Source organism: Atta cephalotes, assembly GCF_000143395.1.
Source record: "Atta cephalotes unplaced genomic scaffold scaffold00008, whole genome shotgun sequence".
Classification (NCBI taxonomy): domain Eukaryota; kingdom Metazoa; phylum Arthropoda; class Insecta; order Hymenoptera; family Formicidae; genus Atta; species Atta cephalotes.
Window position 1 is genome coordinate 2,548,585 of NW_012130072.1, and position 15,843 is coordinate 2,564,427.

General features: G+C 30.5%; 1 protein-coding gene across 1 annotated transcript in view; it reads left to right on the top strand.

Moving 5' to 3' along the window:
• Positions 1-11,912, top strand: part of LOC105627338 (PH domain leucine-rich repeat-containing protein phosphatase 2) — an 82,930-nt gene extending 71,018 nt beyond the window's left edge. The window contains exons 7-17 of the mRNA XM_012208624.1: positions 691-838; positions 3,744-3,869; positions 4,040-4,193; positions 4,311-4,371; positions 4,762-5,016; positions 5,289-5,498; positions 5,726-5,888; positions 6,485-6,768; positions 6,973-7,815; positions 8,274-8,514; positions 11,454-11,912. Of these exons, the coding sequence (XP_012064014.1) occupies positions 691-838; positions 3,744-3,869; positions 4,040-4,193; positions 4,311-4,371; positions 4,762-5,016; positions 5,289-5,498; positions 5,726-5,888; positions 6,485-6,768; positions 6,973-7,815; positions 8,274-8,514; positions 11,454-11,912 (2,944 nt within the window). The remainder of the gene's footprint in view (positions 1-690; positions 839-3,743; positions 3,870-4,039; positions 4,194-4,310; positions 4,372-4,761; positions 5,017-5,288; positions 5,499-5,725; positions 5,889-6,484; positions 6,769-6,972; positions 7,816-8,273; positions 8,515-11,453) is intronic.
• The last annotated feature ends 3,931 nt before the right edge of the window (positions 11,913-15,843 follow it).

The following is a 15,843-nucleotide window of genomic DNA, read 5'->3' on the forward strand; positions in this document are numbered from 1 at the left end:
TCACAGTAGCTAAAAACTGCACTGCTACTACGTCCGCAAAAACTATAATTTACGAATGAACTCTACCAGATACAGATTCTTCCTCTATTAATTAATACTTTAAGAAAAAGGGGCGAAAATTTAAAATAATGTTGCAAACTTCTATCCCATAAATAATAAATAAAATTCTCTAATTTTACATTACATTCAGTATAATGAAATCTTTATATCTTTCTATTTTTATCTTATTCAATGATTTACATGTATTTTTATACTAGATAGATTTTTGTAATATCAAAATATTATAACATTTTATACAGTACCAAAAATGAAAAAGCTTTAATTATACGAAAAAAACAAAGAAACAAATTTATTTAAATATGAAAAAACATAATAAAGATTACACACACAATGAAAATATGATATAGTAAATTTTAAGCCATAAGAAATTGACTAAACACAATCGAATGTAAGGAGAATAATCGATTATAATTTGTCAATTTCTTTCAACTTACTACGCAATATTACTTCCATTGTAGACGATCTATAAATAAAACACATATTAATTCAAAGTCAATTTAAACTCTTCATTTCTTAAATGTTAATTAAGAATTGTGTTAATACACACTATCAATATTTTTAAAGCTAGTTAAATTATTCTCGATGTAATCTTTGTTTATCAAATATAACACTTTTATCATCACGTTGCAGTTTGAAAGAACTGATCCTTGACCGCAATGGCATCAAGGATCTACCGAATGAAGTGACACGGCTGAGAAACTTGAGGAATATTTCCCTCGTCGGAAATTTACTCAATATCGTACCATCCTCTGTCAACATGCGAGCTCTCACTTTAACAGTAAGTTAAACTTTTATCATGAATAATATAATAGATAATAATAAATAATTTAGTGCTAAAAAAAATTCTTCAAATCTATAAATTGATAAGAATCATATTTAAAAAATGAGAAATTAATAAGTTACTTATAACAGAATTCTATTTAGAACTTTATGTAATACATAAAGAAATATGTAAAAATTTAGAAAAACCTATATAAGGATGTACATAAAAAAAATTAGAAATACATTATAAGAAATACATTATATATTATATATAGTCTGTAATGTTAGATTACGATGACAATGACAAAGTGGAAACTACGACACTTTTACAGTAATATTGCATGTGTGAATCTTAAGCGGCTTTTATTGATTCTCTTTATTCTTCAAGGGACCTTGTCCCTTGTAATTTAGTATAAAGCACTATTCGCACGTATCTGACACATTGACATTTTGTTACTGACTATCCTTGTTATTGATTATACATGTTATAACAAAAATGTTTCGCTTACAGTATTGTATATTGCACTGGTTTTAAATAAAAATATAATTTTAAAAAAATTTTTAATAAATCATTGTAACGTTATTTAACTTTTTCTTATATAAAGGATATTATTATTAATAATTAAATTTAATTCTTAAAAATTTAAAATTATAAAATTTAGTATTTGTAAAATTTAAAGGATATTGAGTTTTCTTATACGTATAAAAAACTAATGATATTATTACACAAAGAAATGTTCTCTCTGAAAAGTTCTGCGTAATGATTCATTTTTCTTAAACATAAAATTTTATTAAACAAGAATATGTCATTAAATTAGAAACCTTATATATATAGTATATATAAGGACAGTTGAGAATTAGCACAATCATTTTGTTAGTCTTAACAATTAATTGTAAGATATTTATTAAATTGAAATGTTTGTGAAGATAAAGTTTAATATTCTTATGACATAAAAAATGAGTTCAATTCATAACTTTGGTTTCCCTTCAGTGCACGAATAAATCTCTTTCACTTTTCACTAAAGATTTCCCATAAAAGAGAACTGTTTGACGAGTCTATAAATCTTTGAATTTTGACAATGGATAAAAAAAAACAATTCAAATGTTTGAATTTTTTCAGAAAACAGTAATTTTCTTACAAAGAATTTTTGTTATAAATAAGAAAAATCGATTTTTTATTTAAAGTATTTCGTAGATATGATAAAAGTGATTTAATTTAAGATGTCCGGAAAAGTTTTTAAGTAATTTATAAACAAACATACAAATACTAATATATTTTTACACACATATACATAAGAATATACAATATACACCTACATATACATGTGATTAATAACACATAGGAAAAATATTTGGTAAAATTTATTTAAGTTCAAATAAAATACAGAGAAAGAATATGTATATATATATATATATATATATTCCTTAAATAAATGCAATTTTTTAATTTTATATATCTAATTAAAATTGCAATTATCGAAGATTATTTTTGTATATTCTGCTCAACTATATTCGTAATCTGATATGCAAAATAAAACTTTAACATTTAATTTTTAGCATTAAATGCTGTTATTATATCCATTCTAAGAATGTAAATTATAATATTAGCTCATTTTCTAGATTTATCAGTTTTTTCTTTAGTTTCACAATTCACAGTTAACTTTTAATCGAGATTCAATTTATTACTTCACATTTTTTTCTTTAGAAAAGAATTGAAAAGAGAATAAGGCCGTAGCCGATTCACGCTCAAAATCATTTTATGTTTGTTGTTTAATTATCAAATGTTAAAATAAGGATAAATAATGAGTGATGAACGGCGTTGTGAGGAACATGAATCGGATTGCAATTTAAATCTCGGTTAAGTTACTGTGCGTTAAGCTTGACAAAACAATTTAATTTTGGATTAATTTATGACTCAGCTTTCGCCGAGTACAACAAAAAATTCTTATAGTAGACTCATCAAATGTTCCCCTCCACGGAAATCTTTAGTAAAAGGCGAAAGATTTATACGTGTTCTGAAGGGAAACCAGAGTAACGAAGTAACGCTATAACGATTCTTATATAGACAGGCAGACCAAATTTTACTTACAAGAGACACTCCATCTTAAAAGCCCTCTCTTGGCCAGATTTGGAACTGATAGTATTCAATCTTGCTTAATCTTAGAGAACGGATACTTGATTCGGCATATTTGACCTATCTTAGAGCGTTTTTTAGGAAGAATATAGTGAATTTATTACATCTTTGTTGTTTATCATTATTAAATAAATTATTCAGGGATTGCTTATTTCATAAAAATAAATCTAGTTTATAAAAAATATTTTTACATGGCTTATAACTTTTGTAAAAATGAACATATTGAAACAATCTTTTTTTAATCAAATCGCTAAACATTCAAGAATAAACATTAAATAAATGTATATATCTTTGTTGATAAAAAAGATATAATTAAAAAAAGGAAATATAAATTTCGAAAAATCATTTCTTTCAACAGTTAATTGTTGACAAAATTAAAGTAAAAGACTTCTTAAACAATTAATATACCAAAAACTAGAAACTTTTAATTTAAAGAAATAAATATGTCATATAATCAAATATTTCAAAAAATATGATTATGAAAAAATAAAGATAATAGATATATTATACCTGTAAGTGTGTCAGCTAGGATAGGCTTAAATATGTATGTATATATAGGATTAAATATACTTTTACAATAAATCCTCAACAATAAAAACAAATATTCGTGTTTAATAAAATTAGAACAAACTTTTGAAGTTTTATTGAGCGCATCATATCTTTAATAATTAATTATCAGCTTTTTTTATATAATGAAAATCTGGATTATTTAAATTCTATAAATTATTGCTCTCTAAAATTTTTCAAATTTTTTAGATATTTTATTTATTTGCATGATGATCCACAGGAAGTTCTGTCGAAGACAGATCACGGAAAGTCTTATAAGGATGAAAAAGCCAATCATAATAATTTACACAAAATCAATTTAAGAAACAATCAGCTGAAAGGAAATATAATTTTGGGAAATTATGGCGTAAGTTTATAACATCTAAGTTTTATTTTGTTTCAATTCTATATATTGTTTTTTTTCATTAATTTATAAATAAATAGTCTTCGAAAAAAAACAAGATAAAAGAATAATTAACATCAAAAGTAATTTGATGTTTATTATTATTATTATTTTTTTTTTTTTTTTGAACAAAGAATCTGACGCATCTGGATGTGAGCGAAAATAGTATTGAAAAATTGGACATTAGTGCTCTGCAAGAATTGAGAAGTGTACGCTGTGGACGAAATAATTTAACGGAATTAACTCTTTGCGGCCGAAATCTAGTATCTCTTATTGCTGGTAATAATAGTGAGTATAGATTTTTTAATCTGCATTGTACTTTTTATTACGTAATTAATATATTGAGATAGAATTAAAAAACAAAGAATAAAATTAGAATAAAAATAATAATAATAATTTTCACAGGATTGAAAAAACTAATTATCGAACCTGTGCCAATTAATCTGGAGCATTTGGATGTTTCCTAGTGAGTAAATGCAATATAAATTAATATACATATTAATATCAAATCTAAAAATTTTACAAAGTACTATTAAACCTCAATCTTAAAAATTATTAATCGTTCTACAAAACTTGCTTAAATCTATTTTGTATATTTCAATTTTTTTACTATTTATATTTTTTTACTATTTATATTTTATTCAAACACTTTGACTGTAGATTAAAGACTGTAGATTAAAGAATATTTAAAAATAAGTTATGATAAATACACTATTTTCTAGCAATTAAATATTATTTTTTTAGCAAATTCTTTAATATATTATTTAATAATATACTAATAAATTTTAAAATGTATTTTTTGTTATTTAATTTATTTTTATTTTAAAAACTTGTATTTGTTTGGCTTTGCTCTCAGCAATAATTTAGATGCGTTGCCAGAATGGACAACTGAATTGCCAGCATTGCGCGTCCTTTTCGCGTCGCACAACGCTCTCACGGCTCTCCCAGATAGATTGTTGTCACAACCCTCGAGACTAGAAGTTCTCCATCTGCCTCACAACCGGCTACAAGCCCTACCACCACCCAGGAGACCATTGAATATCGTACATTTAACTCTACAGGGCAACATGTTGACCACGTTGCCAACCAGTTTTTTTACGAATACCGAAAAGTGAGACACATCTTATATTAAATTTAAATTTCATTGATAAAAACACACACACACACACACACATACACACACACACACACACACATATTTATGTTTCAAAATTGTGAAACGAATAATAATAATAGTAGTAATACAGCATTTTAAAAACAATAATTACTTTATCAAATTTGAATACAGTTGCTTTTAACACATATTTAACCATCTGAAATACAATTATAACTTTTTTTTCGTAAATATTTTCCATTAGAGTTTAAAATCGAACTCCTTTCCAGAATGAAAGTTTTAAATCTTTCCAACAATCGACTCTCCGAACTTCCGTATCGCGAAGAGGCCGAAAAAATTCACCAGGGATCGCATACCTTGGAGAAATTATATATCACGGCAAATTGTCTGACCGATACCGCTCTAGACGCTCTCGCTAAATTTACAATGCTGAGAATTCTTCATATTGCTTACAACACCTTGGATACGCTTCCAGAAAGGTGAATCTATCCTTATTCTTTGTTAAATACGGAAAAGAATAATGATAATTTTATATCAGTTATCAGATAATAATTTACGAACGCAAAATGTGAATATAGATAATAAAAAAACATATCAGTAAGTTATAAAAATCAGTTAATCGAAAAATGCGATTCGAGTATTGATATAGATAAAGATATTTTAAATAATTTTATTTTGTTATTAAAATTGATATGCAATCCTGTAGTTGCATAGCTGCTTGGGGCGACCTGGAAGAATTGGTATTGTCTGGAAACCGATTGCAGTACCTTCCGGATAACGTGGCAAATCTGCGACATTTGCGCGTGCTACGCGTGCATTCTAATCGACTATTAACATGTCCCACCTTCAGTAGAACAGCATCTTTGAAGGTAAGATTTTAGATACGAATATCAATGCATATCACTTTGCATAAACGAAACACAGCTTGCAATCCGAAATATTATCCTTTTATTTAGACGAAATAAATATATGAAAATTATTTATTAAATACACATAGATTAAATATATATATAAAAATAAAGGATATACCATATACAATATATATTTTATTGGATGCATAAAAGTAGAAAATCATGTAACAAAAATATGTAAAAACGTAGAATTTTAAAATTATCTTTTTCATTTTCCTCTCTTTTTTGTGATATTTTATTATATAAATAAAAACTATAAAAAATTATTTATCTATAAATAATTCAATTTATTGTTATATTAATATTTTTGTTAAATATTGTAATATAATATTTTGTTTTGGTATATTTTTGAGAAATATTATAGAAATAGAATAATTTTAACATAATAGTTGTAACATATAAATGTGATACATTTCATGAAATAACAATGTTTGGAATGTGTTCATTTTTCATAAAGAGCATACATGATAATATAGAAATATATCTATAGAAGGACATAAAGTATTAATAATACATATAGCTAAATAATAAAATAAAATATCTATTTCGTCCAGGTGCTAGATCTGGCACACAATCAATTGGACAGGGTAAATTTGGCTACACTAGTGCCACCACAACTGCAATTTCTTGATATATCCTGTAATTCCCGACTACATGTGGACCCGCGACAATTTCAAGATTATAGATCCCAAAGGCCAATATCTTTGGTGGACGTATCTGGACAGAACAGACCCAGTTTACCATCTCATCCGCATCAACAAGAAATCGTTGCGGCGGAAAAAAATACCGAACAACCATGGCGATTGGGTTTTTCGGAAACTGCCGGTTCACGCGAGAAGTAAGATTATTATTTATATTCTATTTATTTATTTATTTATTTCATTTATCATATTTCAATTTATTCTTCCAAGGTTGATAAATTAAAAAGAAGAGATAAACAAAAAACATGACTCTCTTATTACAAGAAATTTATTTTTACGAAAAAATATCTACAATATTATTTGCATTTCGATGAACTTGGAAACTTCATGTTTGTACACAGGTTATATATTTCCCAAGTACGAATACCATCTTTTTGCAACGTCGAAGGTCTGTTTGGCATATTTGATGGTGGTTCCAATCAAGAAGCACCTAGCGCTCTTCAAGAAATGATTCCTCGTCTCTTACTAGAGGAACGAACTGTCCGGGAAACGTCGAAGGAATACTTAAAATATACTCTGTTGTCGGCACACAGAGAGCTCAAGGAGAAGGGTCAAAAATATGGCGTAGACGCAACTCTGATCCATATAGTGAAATTGCCATCGCAGCAGGGATATTCAAAATCCACAATCAAATATTCTCTTAAAATGGCTTCCACCGGAGACGCCAAAGCTGTCCTTTGTAGAGCCGCGGGTCCTTTGACCTTCGCCAAGTCAAAAAAAGCACAAACAGTTAAGAACCAACTTGGTAATGCTGCCATGTTCCCATTAGTAGTGCCCGATCCGATATATGAGGAAGTGACGCTAGAAGATGACGATGAATTTGTCATAGTTGCTAATCGGAAATTATGGGAGGTTTTAAGCGTTCAAGAAGCCGTGAGGGAAGCTAGAGCCGAAGCCAGTCCTGTCTTGGCCGCCAAAAGACTTCAAGATCTGGCGCAAGCTTATGGCGCAGAAGATAATTTGAGCATCATTGTCGTCCGGTTGGCGGGACCAAGTCCAGGCGACATGGATCAACTCATGCGTGAACTCAGGCATGTCGTTGGTAAAAATAGAAGTCAAAGCGATAATGTGTGTCCTTGTCCTTGTTGCATGCCGCCAGCGACGCACAAGCCACCAGCTGCCTGCTGTTGTCACGCGAACGAAGGCTATTATCTTAATGGCGTGTTAAAAAATATTGTAGGCAGGTAAGAAAAACAGAATATTATACTGAATATTACACAGAATATTACTGTTATTAAATTTGATAGAAAATAAATTAATCAGTATCGTGAATTTGTACATCAAAACAGAGAGAAAGCAATTATGTCTTCATTAATTCAAACTATACTTACATCTGATAATCTAATTATATAATTTTATAAAAATTGATGATATTTTAAATAATTATATATTTTTTTAATTTAAAGAAACACATATGTATATTTTTATTATCAAAAATCTTAAAAAGTATCGATTAATATTCTAATAATATTGAAAATTAAAATCCTAATTTTAAAATTATTAGAATTACCTCTTTTCGAAAATATTTGTTCTTGTTGCTTTTATAAAAATTTATTCTACTATTTTTCTAACAAATAAGAATTGAGAATTTTATTTTTCATAAAAAATTTCAATATGTTATTATAAAATTTGGCATTTGCAGATCCAATAAAGTCCACGGTGGTTCTGGAAGGTACTTCAAGAATTCCAGATCAACGCAAGACAACGAAAGTCCTCCATACAGAGACGACCGCAGTTCGCCAAGTGGACAGTCTGATCAAGCCAGTGACAGCACTTTCAAGTCTCGTCATCCATCAGGAAGGATGTGGTCTGGAAGTGCGGCTGCTAGAGCGACAAATAAAGCTCACCAGAGTGTTCTCATGCAGGAAAATGGCATGCGAAAAGTAAAGTCGAGTCTCTTTGTCGATATTCTTTCGAGAAAAATATATTCACAAATGCATGCTGGCAAAAAAATGCTAAAAGTTATAATCTTTTTACTGAGTAGTAAATACGGCAATAAAAAATTGATGACGGTGTAACATCCGGCTGTCAAAAACAAACCGGCTGTCAGTTTAAAGTACATATTATAGTCGCACGGTTTATATCTACACAGCTGATCGAGCCGCGAGCACCTCCTCACCGTGGATCACGTGCCAACCGCGTGAACCGCTATTACAATTATTGTTATTACAACTCTTTTAAATAAGCTGTTAAAGAAAAGAAATCACATTTATTTCAAAAATACAACATTAAGGAAGAAGGACTTCCCCTTTTTAACCACCAAATAATAATAATTAAGACGACTGTTTATTATAAAAGTCAATTGCGCCATAAAATACACGTAGGATTTCCGCAAACTAATTGTTAAGACCGAGCGAAAACAAAAAACGATTAGCGACGTCTCGTATTAATCATAATCACCAATTATTGGAATTGAGTACGGAATACTCGAATAGTCTCACGAGCAATTCAATTTATCGAGTAGATACGCGAAACACGTATATAAAACAGCACACTTTACAGCAGACAGTTGCAAGCGCATTTCGATTGTTATAAGGACATCAGATAACGAAGTCAAACACGAGGATTCACTTCGTATCCATGAAATAGCAATATCGTATAAAATTTAACGAGTAATTGGCAATTCTGTAGAATATTCTAAAATCATGCTCGAAATTACCCTTCTTACCGCGTCACCTCTTTGGAGTATAAACCAGCGCTGCGAGATCGCGCGAGCTCATTCATTTCGGTTAGTCCTTCTCTTCAGATCATTCGCTTATTCTCGGTTCAATTACTCTTAGATTATTTTTCCAAGCACGGTAAGCACGATACGTTCCGACATTTGAAAATTTTCGGTCTTAATAAGCCAGCGGCTAAGTTCCGACGAGTAACTTAGAATTTTCGCACACCGCAGTGTTTCCATACTTACAAAAAATTCTCATTACTTATAATTTCGCTATATTTATAAATTTCGCGTAATTTACAATTCCTTATAATCTTACACATAATTTCGATACTTTACTTCTGTACTGTAAATTTCTCGTTACTTATAAATTTCTATACCTATAATTCTATATTTCTATTGATATGATAATTCGATTCTGCCCTTCAGGCTCAAGAGGGGTCTTGCGCTCTCTCTACCTCTAGTAACAATAAACAATAACATTACTATCACATCTAACAATCTAGTCAATATTTATATAGAGTCCTATCTTATCACGAAAAGAACAGTTGCTGCCGAGTGCGGAACTCTCTCTCGAACAGTTCGCGACCCGACACGTATCTGACCTAAAGAACGGTGTAGAGTGCTCGCTCTTCATAAGGCGCTCTTCGCCTCCTTTTCTCCCGCCTTGGCGTGCCTTCACTCAGAGCTGTTCCAGGACACCTCCCTAATTACCTTCGAGGTGGCTCTCTGGCCTCTTTCTTCAATCTTGGCGCGCCCTCGTTCAGGGTCGTTTCAAGCTACCTCTCTCTACATTCAAAGCTTGCCTTCGGGCGCCACTCCTCTCACTCCTGTTCCTCGGGTAGGGACATTTCGTCAGTAAGGGAGAAATCGTCTCCTCTTACCCCTCTATTCAATTACATTATTTTTTTTATATTACGTTAATTCTTTCTCTCGGACATCCCTTCAATTCCTTTATCACAATCATAGATGCCCAGATCAAGACGCGAAGGATGGAGGCGCCAATTGAGTGTGGTGAAAACCTTGCATCAGAGCGATTTCGCTCTCAGCGTGCTCGAACCCGTGTCAGTCTCCCCCGAGCCGCCATCTCGCGCAGTTCCCCCGGGTATACTTCATCGAACCGAGCCGACAACGGAATCTATCGCTCGAGTACCGCGGGAAGTCAACCGCCTTCCTCCGCCGAATACATCGAGACTCCCGGTGAGGATCCCCACGAAACACTGAGAGATTACCGGAAAGCTTTGCGTCACTCGTATTGAAGCTACCGATTTAAAAATAAAGATTGTAAAATGAACCATCACTTCTTCGTTATTATTTCTCTTTCTCTTCCCCCGAGGAACTCTAGGGGATGACAACGCTCGCACTGGCGAGGACTCGTTCATGATCATACTACATGACTCTTACATAAGGCGCCTCTGATAGAGGCTCCTAAAAGAACCCGGAAGCTGTCGCGTAAAATTCGCAAACTCATCTCGGCCACCGGATCCACAATCGAAGTCGAGGCTTCATGTCCTCCTTCTCTCCGCGGGCCCCGCTCATGATTTTCGGTCGCTGTCCGCCAAATTAGCAGAACGTGACAGATAGATTAAATTCTTTGCGCCCGATGTGTTTATAAAACGTACATACGCAAGTGTGATTGTAAATAAGGAATATAGGCTGTGTTTCGATAGCTGCCAATACTAAAAATCTACAGAATAACAAAAGAATCTACAAAATTTTATGTTTATTAAATCATTAATAATATATTTTTATAAAAATATAAATTCTGTTAGTAATTATATCTTATAAAATACTAAAAATAATAATTAATATCAACAATGGCTTTCAGTTATGACAGAGTTGACTTTTTAAAATTATTAATTAAAATATATATGTACCTAGTATCAAACTGACCTAGTGTCAAGCTTATTTGTCGTCATTTTGACATAAAAATAACATCTTTATTTTTATTTTGACTTCAAAATAACGATTATTATAAATAACATTAGCTTGTTATTTGGCTAATAATTTTATAAACACAATATTGTAGTCACTTTTTTGTTACTCCGTGTAGTTATATAAATTTTTAGTATTGGCAATGTATATCGGACCTCGATATACATCATAAAGATAAGATATAAAAAATATGGAGTTTTTATTTGAATTTTTTTTATTTTTCAGGTATCATCTTGCCTTCCTACGCAAGAGGATGCTATCTCGGAAAGATCCAGTGCTCTCAGTGAGGAACAATTTCGTTGCTGGGAATATATGCTTGAGCAAAACACTCAGTTACTATTTGATAAGGAGTTAGACACGTTAACGAAGGCACCGTTACATCGCGGCCAGTCAAGATCAACGCCGCAACTAGGAAGCAATCTACCCTTTCTGTCGAAGAGATTCGGCAGCGCTCGATCCTTCAACCCTTCGTTATCACGACCACCAATGGTCCGTTTCGGCAGCGGACGAAGATTGCTGAATGGCGGCCCAAATGCTGCCTATTTCGGCAGCCTGCAAAGGTTGATGCCGTACAATCTCGAGTATGATTTCGCTGTTATCCAAGAAAGAAATGGCATGGATTCATTGGAACAAGACGCCACGAGGATGCAGCAGTATTGGGGAGTTGCCACTACAGAATTGTAAATAAAAATCTAATGCAAAGATACCTATTAAGTATAAGACAGAAATGCAAAAAGTCTATAATACACAATAAACGAGCTTAATCGAAATTAGAGAAACGTTAATACGATAACGTTTATGTAAGTCCTATCCTGAAAAAGTTGCCTTTAGGAATTTATATTTTGCAGAAAGTACATGCAGCATTTCATTATCATTGTTTTAGATTGCGGAATATAACGCAGAAATTCATTGTGCTAAGTTATTTATATTGCGATAAATTTGCACTTACTTATAAACAATCCAACGTAACTAAAATGATTTGTCTTGAAAAGCTTGACAGCACAAAGTAATTATACCTTTGTACTCTAATTATAATCATTTGCTAATGAAGTAATTAACCGAATACAATATGATGGAGCGAAGAGTTAATCGACAACAAACGCGCACAATTGCAGTAATATCGATCGTGTTGATAACAATGACACGGTCAAGATAAGCTATGAAGTTCTTCGAAAGAAAGAAAGACGATGGGATTTGTACCGTCACTTCGGTAATTCGCTCGTTTATTGCAGCTGATACGCGTGCAATAAAGGGACCGCGAAAACCACTATGTAGTCTTTACGCTACACAAAGCTCACCTTATTTCTTTATAACGGTAGACACGCGGAAGATCTATATCTACTTTATTGCGGAACGACTTTACGGCGCTGAATCACTGAATCACTCCGCAGAAAATGGGCCAAATAATAGAGATCGAAGAAAATCCGTTTCTTAGAAATCGGACTGATTTAAATATTAAAAAATTCATTTTTTTTACCGAGATTTATCATATTCTTTTATTGGATCGTCAATACTTTTTTTTCCAAATATTAATACATTATAACGAAAGCCTCCGAAATGAGCTCTCTTCACTTTGATTTAATTAAGGAATACAAAATGTTACCAAATTTAACATTAATGCGAAAATTAATTATAATCCAAATTCGCATTTTTATTCTTTTAATGAGTTAATTTTTTTCTTTGTATAGATTTTATGTTATCTTGCAAATCTCAGTTGCTTCCCAATCAACACATAATATTTAAAAAATATTTTTAAAATATTTATTAAATATTTATTAAATATTTTTACGTTAAATAAATTTAAAAAACGTTTTAAAAACATTGTCTGCTGGTTGGATTGTTGCTCTGTATTTTTATGTTTAGCATGTTTAGATATCGTTGTGCTTCGTATTTTTTTTCCTTATAAAGTTTAAATTGTTTAGAAATAGTTTTTGTATATAATTATTACATAATAAGTACAATTTTATATATCTTTAATATTATGATACTTCTGCGATAAACTTTTGACAAGAAACACGTAATACTACTGATGCAATCGATGCGATCACGTGTTTTCTATTAAATTAATGTATTGATATTAGGCTTATAATGTACAGGGTGTCTCTAATGAATTACATCATTATAATTCTGTGCGAAATATTAATCGTGTTGCATTAATCAAAATATTGAATTGTTATTTTATAAAAATAAGAGTAAACTACAGTCATATATATAAAGAATTACAGGATATTTAAATCAACACTCTTACAATTCTTTATTTCAATCTTTATTACAATTCTTTAAAGCTGCTTCAAACCTGTCATTTTACTGTAATATTTATTGACTTAAATTTTTTCGATGATCAGTAAGACATACTGAAGTTTGTAGAAACTTCTGTTTGGAGTTGAGTAGAGACACCGTATATTTATAAGAAAGATTAAGTGTATGACATGTGTGATCGAAGAGCATGCTTCCGAAATGAATTTATATGTCTTCAGTCCTATAAATATATTTGCGTCATTTAAACATATTTTATTCTTCCCCTTCGGAATTATGCTCTTCGATGAGAAAAAAGAATTATATGAAGAAAATATTTTTTATAAATGTGAAGAGTTACTTTTTTATTTTTTGATGTAATATAAAATATGCCGGAAGAAAGTATGTTCCAATAACAGACTTATATTTGTCTGAAATGTGAAAATTGTTCAATCGTAAGATAGGTTGAGTGCATTTGGGAAGAAAGTTTAAAAGACAACAGTTTAAAAGAAAGAAAAGTTATTCTACTAGAGTCATCGTATTATGATGTAAAAATAGAAATTTTCAAAAAATTTCAAAATATTTAATATTCGCGATGTAAACTCCATTCTAAAAAAAAATACAAGTATGTAGTGAATCATTTCGAATATATGAAAAAAATGTTGTCGGTACACACTTTCTCCGGGATGCCGTGTAGCAAAACTGTACCTGAGGCTGAACCAAATAAATCATGGCATGCAGCGACCTATTATTGTCAGAGCAAATAAACTACATTGCAAATGGTGGTGCATTCAAAATTTAACGAAAACATTCGGCATTTTTGTACATTTGTAATTTTTCGTCAGAAATTTCAAATATGTATAAAATTTCTTGAATATTTAAAATTGATACATACATATTTTGAAGACGGAATATCAATCTCATAACTTATTTATCTGCTTATTAAGTCTCTTGCGTAATTTATCTTCTCAATCGCAACAAAAATAATCAAAAGCATCGAATACAATTTTTTTCTTTTCTTTTTTGTTTTTCTGTTTTTTACTTTTTTTTTCTTTTTTATCAAGTTTCAAAAGATAAATTTCGAGAAAAATTGCACAAAGGATTAAAATAAATTATTATATGTTACAAGGAGAAAATTCTGCAACAAAATTGCATGAATCCACCACTAATTCTAAAACACGCCATCATTCGTTACATTCTAATTTGACTTCCTGTTCAACATGATATCAAATAATCACTTCCTTCCGTGACTCGATTGTAACAGATGAATTCAACAGACAGCAATATTCGAGACATGTAGCATTCAGTTATGTTCTGTCCATCGATTAAATTCTTCGCGTTGGCCTTGAGCGGCATTATCTTATTTATAACATGCTATAACACCGATATCATTTTGAATTCTTTTGTTCAAGTCACGAAAAGAAGCTAGATGGTAGGAGATTTAGAGAGAGAGAATGAGACTTTTTACTTTTATACAAATTACTGTAAAAATTACCATATAAACGATAAGAGAGAAAGAGAAAAAGAGAGAGGTGATATTACTTGATGGATATAAAGTTTGCTTTTTTCTTATAAAAGTTTCAAACAAAGCTTAATTAGAATAATATTTAAGGTAGAAAATTAAAATGTCAAGAAAGAAATATTACAAAATTTAAAAAGAAGTAGGACGAATATTGTACAAGATTTTTCTTTTCGATTAATTTCTAATTAACAGAAATTTTATTTATATGTATATTCAATGTAAAAAATTAAACAGTTAAGATTAATAATTGAGAATTTAAAAAAATCGCATTACGTATATATGTATTTTAATAATATTACAATTTGTAATTTGACCTCGACATGTGTATTTGATTTAAAGATTTTTCGTTTTATCGTTTTATTTAAATTTGTTAAAAAATCGAATATTTTTCAACACCGCCAAATATAAAGTAAGAAATTTCAAACCGCACGTGAGGGAGAGTTATCTTACTGATTCAGCACGTGCTTTTCCTTCGACGATTCCACCACGATAAGCAGTTTCTTTATCGAACTTTGGAATCTGTCAGTTATTTGCTATCGGCAATTGTTAAATTATGTCGCCAATTTATTAATTAATTAATGGCAGTAACCAAAAGTTTGCGAATATCTTGATTACAGAGCAACCCATTTATCGGACGATAATATTTTCTCGAATGTATATTTTCAATCACACGATATACTTAATATAATATCCATTTTTATTGTCACGATGAATATTCTGTCGCTTTATGTTAAAAAAAATAAATAAACTATTAATAACTTTACGACATACGCGCTAAAATGTAAAATATATACTTGTTCTATTTTTAGTCTATTAATAATAATAATAATAATATGCTAATTTTTTTCTATTAGTTTA